At 62.5% G+C, this 8,585-nt stretch overlaps 1 protein-coding gene across 2 annotated transcripts; it reads right to left on the minus strand.

Moving 5' to 3' along the window:
* Positions 1–5,235: 5,235 nt before the first annotated feature.
* Hras (HRas proto-oncogene, GTPase) lies at positions 5,236–8,448 on the minus strand. 2 transcript variants are annotated; one of them, XM_046444785.2, is made up of 6 exons: positions 8,341–8,448; positions 7,360–7,519; positions 6,934–7,112; positions 6,626–6,785; positions 6,453–6,532; positions 5,236–5,740 (listed from the first exon to the last, which is right to left on the minus strand). In XM_046444785.2, exons 2-6 carry the CDS (start codon positions 7,468–7,470, stop codon positions 5,677–5,679), a joined length of 594 nt encoding a protein of 197 aa, XP_046300741.1. In that variant the 5' UTR covers positions 7,471–7,519; positions 8,341–8,448; the 3' UTR covers positions 5,236–5,676. The 2 variants fall into 2 exon arrangements, with proteins under 2 accessions (XP_046300741.1, XP_046300742.1); XM_046444786.2 differs by lacking the exon at positions 6,453–6,532.
* Positions 8,449–8,585: the final 137 nt, after the last annotated feature.

Genomic DNA, 8,585 nt, shown 5'->3' on the forward strand with positions numbered 1-8,585 from the left:
CCAAATGTGGAAGAAGCCCAAGGGTCCTGAGGAGCTGGGCACTTACTTTCACCACCTAGCCCTGACTGGGTTTCACCGTCAGGGTCTGCCAAAGGCCATCTGAGCTCAGACAGCACCTCCCTGCTCCAAGGTGGCAGCCAGGGCGACCCCGCAGTACTGCCTGGCACCCGGAGGCCACACTGCATGATCACAGCTGCTGGTGTACTGCTGGGTGCCACTGCTTCTTTAATGGTCAGCATTCATGACCAACCAGGACAACCCAGCTAGGACTCCAGCTCACTGCTGCTACAGAAGACTAGCAAGGAGCCAGCTGCAATCTAGGGCCGGGATAAAAAAGGGCAGAGGTCTCAGCCCCTGGTCTCACCAGGACCTGACAGCTCCCTGTGGGGGCGGCTCCAGAGCCCCACAGCTTGGTCTGCTGCAGGACGCTTGCCATCCAGGAGTGTTCAGGCTGCTGAGGTGCCTGACAGCTGTCCTAAGGCAAGTCTGGGTCCCAGAGGTGCATGTCTGTACTCAGAAGCTTACAGGGAAAGAAGTGTCCATGTGTCAAGACCCTGGAGAACAGCAGGAGACTGGGGGGCAGCTCCCAGGCTGGCTGCTCCCCCTGCATGTTCAGGGAATCCCTTCTAGCAAGGTCTCAGGCAGCCCGTAGGCCATCCAGGACCCTGGCCAGTCCATCCGTAGGTCCATCCAGGACCCCAGTCCCAGATCCTGTAGAAGAAACCCGAGTGTCCTGGGACCACAGCCTGGAACCACAGCCTCCTCACCTCTGGGACCCTGCCAGTCCCAGAAGCCTGGACGTGAGCTGTCTTTCCAGGAGCTCCTTAAGCACCCAGAGGCCCACTGGCCACAGGGCCCTGGAAGTGCCAGAGAAGGGAGCCGAGGCTGCACTCCCAGTCCCCAGGGTTTCTGGCCCTTCTCCAGAGGGCCTCAGTCCCCTTAGGCAACTTCCTGGAAGGTGACTGGCTGCTGCAAGTGGGAGTCATTGCCTGGGCCTAAGCCAGGTGGCCACTGCCTACAGATGGTCCTTGATGAAGAAGATGCCTTTGGGCACCGGTCCAGCCGTGGACCAGTGAGCAGCATGCCTTGCATGGTGAGTGGACAGCTGCCCACAGGGCCTCGCACAAGAGGCCAGGTGTCATCACAGTGGCTGACATAGTGGCTGGTGAAGCCACAGTCCCTTCCCTCCAGACTCGCTCTGCACCTCAGGACTGTCCCTTGCAGGGGGCTCCACAGGATCCCAGGGCTGGCCGAAGACCCCCACGCCTCAGACACCTATGTCCACATCAGGAGGGGCCCTTGGGCTCATCCTCAGGGGCAGTCCTCACCTCCTGCTGGCTCTTCTGCCCAGCTGCCCTTCCCACCTGCTGTCAGCCCAGATGACAGCATGGCCTCAGGAATCACCCTTTACCTGACCCTGAGCCCAGGAAGCCACTGTGTACCCCATCACCATACTGACCCCCCACTAGCCACACAGGTCCCAAATGAGCTCCTCAAAGTCCTCCCATGGCCCTTGCCTACAAGACAGCCCTGCCCTTCTGGAACCTGGCCCAGGACACAGCTGGCCAGTGAGTCCAGCCAGGGCCTGGCTGGGTACCCCTCATCTCCCCAAAAGCTAAGGGTGCCCAGTGGGTGCCAGGTGGGCCAGGGGAAGCCCTGGGAGCTTCCAGCAGCACGCTCCAGCCCTGGGAGCAGGCTGCGTGTTGGGGTCTGGGGGCTTCCGCCCCTGCTGAGGCGTCATCAGCACAGGGAAGGAGAGGGCTCCTAAGGCTGAAGCAGCACCTGAGTGGACAGGCCCCTCACCTCCTCATGGCCCTGGGCCCTGTGGGGCGGGGGAGAGGGAGGCCAGGCCTCCCTGGGGCCCATGAGGAGCCAGTCCCAGCCAGGGCCTCTCCTGGGGCATCAGTCCGTGGGGACACAGGAGTTGGGTTTCCCTCTCCCACACCTGGAAGGGACTGAGGCCTGGGGACCAGGGCCCTGACCCTCTGGGGAGGCGTCTACAGAGGGACCCAAATGGGGAGTTCTCAGGCCAACCCAGGGGGGCTGTCAGGACAAGGAGGGATGCCCACTGTCAAGGGGTCCTTCCGTGCTTCAGCAACTGGTCAGGATGGGCAGGGACCCAGGCTGGGGACCCTACCCCGGGAGCCGCGGGGGTCTGTGCTGGGCAGACGGGCCAGGCCTGGGAGAGCCAGGGAAGCCCAGCCCCGTGAGCTGCTGCTTCAGGGAGTCATGTCACCACTGAGAGGGGTCCACCCATGAGGGGTTGCTGTAGGAGACCCTAAAGGCTGAGCTCTGGGGCTGCACTCAGGCCACTGGCCCCAGCCTGGACAGGCAGTCCTCCAATGCCTGCTATCCCTGTGACCCTCAGGCCACCCTGAGATTCTAGGCCACTGGCTTGCTGAAGAGCCAGGGTGAGGCCGCAGCCAGGCATGTGGCCCTGGAGGTGCAGATGAGTCAGCCTGCAGGACGACAGGACCCCAGGGGTCATTCAGGACAGACCCTAGCCAGCCTGAGGGCAGCAGTCACACCAACCCCATGGCCTACCACTCCAGCCCTGATGAGCCAGTCATGGAAGGAGGGCCAGGCCAGATGAGGTGGGCTGGGAAGGCCACTGGGGATTGTCCCAAATACTGACCCCACTTCACACGCCACATAGGAAAAAGGCCCATATGAGAGTGCTTCCTTGGCCAGGGCTCCTGTCCCCGGCCTGTACACAACTGGACCCCAGGGATGAACGTGGCAGGACCCACCAGCCACCCAATAGGAGGGGCCTGGGTCATGAACAGGTTATGGGCACTGACCCCTCCCAGAGACCCTCCAGCCCAATGTCCATCCCTACACCTTAAAGGCCTCCTGAAGCCACCCCTGGACAGCCTGCAAAGCTTCTGCAGGACACAGCAGTGTGGGACTGGACCCGGTGCTCAGCAGCACAGCTAGGAAGAACAAAGGGGACTATGACCTGCCCCCCTGGGGGGCTCCTGCCCCAGGTTCCCTGCCAGATGTGGAGTGCCAGGTCCATGCCCTGACCCTGGCCCACTCCTCCTCTGCTCCAGGAAGTCTGCAGAAATCAGGTGGACTGGGCCTTGTGGCAGGGCCTGACCTTGGGGGCAGGAGAGGTGTCATCTCACCCTCAGAGGCCTGATAGGCACAGGAGCCACGGACCCCCAGGGAGCAGCACTGGCCCCACCTGCTCCAAAGCACCCTCTCAGGGGGTCAGCCAGCCCAGCACATGGACACCATCCCAAGCTCAGACAAGATGTGGGCAGGGGGCAGAGACAGCATCCCCAGGCCCAGAGGCAGAGCCAGAGCTCAGACAGACAGACTCTTGGCATGGAGTAGATGGCCCTGTAGGGCAGAGGGACTCAGAGCCCACGGTGCTCACCTTCATGGGGCGAGACCCCATGTTAGGAGGCAGGTGGTCAGGGCAATCCTGAAGAGTTCTGAATCAGGGCAGAAGCCCAGCCAATAGTTCTGTGGTGAAGGTGGGAAGCAGGGAGCCCTGCACCAACCCGAATCCCGCGGCAAGCCCAGAGCAGCGTGAGCCACCCAACAGTCCCAGGTCCTGAGTACTCCCACCTCCGTACTCAGATATCCTGTGTCTGACCAGCACAGGTACCCCGGGACCACAGGACTCCAGGACCCAGGTCCCTAGGGCCTGGCCCTGCAAGGGTCAGAGGAGCTCAGTGGAGAAGCAGATCTGGGTCTGGAGTCAGTGTCCCTGACTCCAGGGCAACCAGGCCCCTGCCGTCATCCTTAGCATCAAGATCCTCCCCAGCTACCAGCTCAATGCCAGGAAACAATGGGGGCAATCCCACTGGTCTTCTCTCAGGCTCCCCCAGGGCAGCTGTCCCTGAGCCGAGGACCAGCAGCACAAGGGGCTTTCCACAGAGGCCAAGGCCAGGGGCCTCTCTGGTGGCCTAGGCTCAGTGTCAGGTATCCCCAGGCAGGACAGGCTAGTACTGAGTGTCATCTTTGAGAGCAGCCTCTACCCCCAGCTTCCCTCACAAAGACAGCTACTCCGGATGCTCCCCACAGACCTTAGCTTCAGGCTCACGGTTCCCACACCCTTAGTTCCAACATCTGCCCTGTCCACCCCCAGAACCAACGCATAGGCCCTACAAGCCCACTGGGGCCCTGTAAGCAGGCCCTGCCCAGCATACCGAGGACCCAAAGAAGGGGCAAAAGACGTCCCCCACACGGTGTCCTCATCCAACCTGGGACCATAGTGAAGGAACCAGGCAGCACCTGGCAAGCTGCCCTGAAGCCCCAGACACCACCTTGGGCCTAGGGCCTCACTCCACCTGGACAAGGAGGCCAGACGGAGGGAGGGGAAGGCGAGTGTAGGGTCTCACTGCCTACCACCAGTTGCAGGCTTGCATCCCACTCCCCTGGGTAGAAACCCTCACACACCCAGACCCCAAGACCCCCAAGGGCCCAACCAGCCTCAACCCAGGCGCTGGGAGGGACACCAGGGCCACTCTGGGCCCCCAGCAGCAGCCAGAAGGGGGACACAGAGGACAGAACTCCCATGACCATGACCATGGCTAGGACACAGTCCAAGGAAGGGCAAGTCCTCCTGGAGCAGTGTGTGGCTACCTCGATCTTCAGGTGTCCCTCCAGGCCACAGTGGTGACCATAAGTGGCTAGAGAAGAACTGTCCACTTCAGAGTGAGGGCAAGAGCCCAAGATGGGGCAGCTCCCAAAGGAGGCAGAGGCCTGAGGCTGTGCAGACAGCACTAGGACATGGTTTTCAGAATCTGAGAACCACTGTCCCAAGTCACAGGACTGCAGGATGCTGTGCAGGTAGGGGCCATGGTGCCAGGTCCCTTAATCCACAGCTGTCCTCAGTAGCTATGTTTCAAGGACCCAAAAACTTGGGAAAACTGACTTAGAGTAAGTTCCCAAGTAAGACTAGACTCAGAGTTCCCTACCAAGGCCTCCACTCTGGGCATGGAGATGCCCCACTGACCTCAAGGACCCCCTGTTAGTTAAAGGACCACAGAGTGCCTTTAGTGAAGATCCCCAGGTCCCATGGTGCCCAGAGTTCTCTGCAGGAGGCAGACATAGAGGGCAGGCAGAGGACAGAAACCAAGTCCCAGGCTGCTGGTAGCCTCCACCAGCTTCCCTCACAGACTATCACAGACAACAGCAAGGCTGAACTGGACAGAACCAAGTGCCCACATCCTTACACGAGGTCAAGCACAGCAGCCTCCTGCCCTCAGCCAGACGCCAGAGTCAAGACCACCAAATAATTTACTGTGATCAACCTGTGCCCAGCGGGGCCTGGAGAGACTAGGAGGGGACTTGGACACTGGGGTACCGGTGGCATTCAGGACAGTCCACGACAGTCTGCAAAATGTCCATGGAAGGGTCTTCGGTCACCTCTGTCCACCATCCCTGGGCTGGCTGGGTGCCAGCAGCACTTCCTTCCTTCCTTCCTCCTTCCTCCTTCCGTCTGCACCTCCTCCCCGCATCCGGCACCTCCTCATCCTGAGCTTGGGCCGGGCGGGGCACAAAGGACGCCCTAGGCAGGGGGACTGGCAGGATCGGGGAGCCCGGGGCCATCATAGTGGATGCGGGCAGCACCCCAGGAGCTCGCCTGGCCCTGCCTCACCTGGCCTCAGGACAGCACACACTTGCAGCTCATACAGCCAGGGCCACTCTCATCGGGTGGGTTCAGCTTCCGCAGTTTGTGCTGCCGAATCTCCCGCACCAGCGTGTAGAAGGCATCCTCCACACCCTGGGAATAGAGGGACTAGATCAGGGGCCAGGGGGCCTGGCCAGGAGGAGACCTGAGACCCCGGGGAAAAGAAGGACTTGGTGGGGACCCTGCCTGGGGAGCTGGCCGGGAGGAAACCTGAGACCCTGGGGAAAAGAGGGACTGGGTGGGGGCTATCTGGGGGCCTGGCCAGGAGGAGACCTGAGACCCTGGAAACAGAGGGACTGGGGGAGGGTCTGCCTGGGGACTTGGCTGGAAGGAGAACCAGAGACGCCTGCTTAGGTAAGGGACTTCCTGCCTTGACCTCAAACAGCATCCCAGTCCAAGATTCACTGTCCGCTTCCTCAGTCCTCCAAGCCATACAGAGTTAGGCCCTGTTCACCTAGAAGCCACAAGGCTTCACTTTTAAATAGTCCCCAAAGCTCAGAGTGGCCCAGGACCCTCCTACATCCCCAATCTGGCTCGAGGCTTGAACACCCTAACCCAATTCTTATCTGAGCTATGGCCAATGTCCCCAGTAGCCTCACTCAGGACTCAGGACTAACAGGTGACCATTGGGTGCTCTTGGGACAGAAGGAACTGGGCCCCAGGGTCACCGCTCTGGCCTGGCTCAGGGCAGCTCTCTCCATGGACCTCCACCTCCCCTGAAGCTGTGTCAGCCCAGGACTGCAGGGCATGAGCCCAGACCCTACCCCTCTCCTCCCTCACTGCCCTGCCGTCTGGGGAGACTTACAGCGTGGGGGCCGCTGGGTCACATGGGTCCCGGGGGTCCCAGAGGGTCCCGGAGCTGGAGCCAAAGCCAGAGCGGCTGCCCTGTGTTGAGGGAGAGGGGCAATAAGCACTGTTCCCTGGCTGGGGCCGAGCGGGGCAAGTCCCTGGCTAGCTACAAGGTGGGGAGCTGCTCACCTGCCGGGTCTTGGCTGATGTCTCAATGTAGGGAATGCCATAGCTTCGGGCAAGATCCTGGGCCTGCCGAGACTCCACGGTACGCGCGGCCAGGTCACATTTGTTCCCCACCAGCACCATGGGCACATCATCCGAGTCCTTCACCCGCTTAATCTGCTCCCTGAGAGAGGTTAGGTGTGAGCCAGTGGGTGGGATACAAACGTGGCTGCATCCAGGACATACAGAGGGCAGGAGACCCTGTCTGGATACAGAGAGCCTCCCTGCCCCACCCATGCCATGGGCTCCTGGGCTGGCCACAGGTGGCTTACCTATACTGATGGATGTCCTCAAAGGACTTGGTGTTGTTGATGGCAAACACACAGAGGAAGCCCTCCCCAGTGCGCATGTACTGGTCCCGCATGGCACTGTATTCTTCCTGGCCCGCTGTGTCCAAGATGTCCAGCAGGCATGTCTCCCCATCAATGACCACTTGTTTCCGGTAGGAGTCCTGCGGGAGGATGAGGCTCAGGGACCTGCACTCCTGCTGGCCTGGAGTTTGCAGGGTCAGCCCCTCCTTTGCACCTCTCGTGCCCCTGGTACCAAGGCTGCAGCAGCTGGGAGACAGGCCCATGCCACCTGCAGGGCTGGGGCCTAGAGCCGGCCCAGTCCTGGCTGTGTCCAAACTTAGCTGCTCAGGGCCTGTCCTGGGTTTGCCCATGGCTGCTGCCAGGCCCAGCTGAGTGATCCGGGCTCACCTCTATGGTGGGGTCGTACTCGTCCACAAAGTGGTTCTGGATCAGCTGGATGGTCAGCGCACTTTTCCCCACGCCTCCAGCGCCCACCACCACAAGCTTATACTCCGTCATTGCTCCTCAGGGGCTGCCACTCCAGGCACTGCAGGAGCTCCTGCCCCACCTGCCAAGGAGGACCATGCTCAGCCAGGCCCAGGCTACATGAAGCTGTTGGGAGGGGCATCTGAAGGGATAGGACCCCCAGTACCCAGCAGGCAGGGGCAGCCAGGTCAATGGCCCAACCCCTGGAATGTGGCACCTCCAGCAGGGATGAAAGAGCTCCTGCCTCTCCCCCAACACCCTAAATGGCCGAGTGAGGAAGCCGGGAGCAGGTCCCCAAGGCAGGGCTGACAGCTGAGAGCTTCTCCCAACCACGCACCCAAATTAGAAGTTGCTGGGTAGGCAGAAAGCTAAACTGGAGGCGCCTGAGGGCTGAGGCCACCCCCTAGAACAGGTCCTGCCACGGCTGGCCGCAGCGTGCCCAGGCAGGTCAGTGCCAGCCGACAACGGGCTCCTCCGGCCCGCGGCATGTTGGTGCATCCGACAAGTATTTACTGAGCGCCTACTGCATGCCAGATGCTGCCCAGCGGCCGTGGAAGGGCCCACCAGGATTGGGCGCAATCCTACAACAAGAACCGGGGTCCTTCCGCCAGGAGGGTCCCAAGAAAAAGGGCAGGGGTTCTGAGAAGCCAGCGATTGGGGGAATAGACCCAAGGGAAGCACCAGGACAGTGGGACAGCGGGTCTGGGGCCAAGGCCCGGGGGATGTCCCTTCGGCCCCGGGGCCCGCTCGAGATGGCTACAGGCGCGGCGTTCCCGTGGGCCGGGCGGCGCCTGGCGCAGCGCGCGGCCCCAGGGCGGCCTGGACCGAGCAAGGGCCGCGGACCCTAGGCGCCCGCCGTCCGCACCCACCACCCGCGCCCACCTGAGCCCACGCCGCACTCACCGCTCACTGGCGCAACTGCCCCGGGGGTCGGGGCTGGGGCCGGGGCGGGGCGGGGGCGCGGGCGGGCGCCAGCTGGGCCCGCGCATGGGCTCCGTCCGCGGCGGGTGCGGCTTAGGCTGCGGGCGCCGGGCGCGGGCGGCGGGACTGAGACAGGCCTGCGCTCGCCCCGCCCTCCCCACCGCCCTGGTCCGTCCGTCAGCCTAGCGCGGCTGACCATTGGTTGCTCTCGGTCGCGCCCCGCCCCA

The sequence above is a fragment of the Marmota monax genome, unplaced genomic scaffold (genome assembly GCF_021218885.2).
Source record: "Marmota monax isolate L192 unplaced genomic scaffold, Marmota_monax_Labrador192_F-V1.1 WCK01_AAM20220418_F8-fsc00038, whole genome shotgun sequence".
Lineage (NCBI taxonomy): Eukaryota > Metazoa > Chordata > Mammalia > Rodentia > Sciuridae > Marmota > Marmota monax.

Coding starts and splice junctions, on each gene's coding strand:
- Hras (XM_046444785.2), bottom strand. CDS start 7,470: ATGACGGAGTATAAGCTTGTGGTGGTGGGCGCTGGAGGCGTGGGGAAA. Junction 6,533..6,625: donor CATCAGCCAAGACCCGGCAG/GTGAGCAGCTCC, acceptor CCCTCAACACAG/GGCAGCCGCTCTGGCTTTGG. Junction 5,741..6,452: donor GACCCAGCGGCCCCCACGCT/GTAAGTCTCCCC, acceptor CTCTATTCCCAG/GGTGTGGAGGATGCCTTCTA.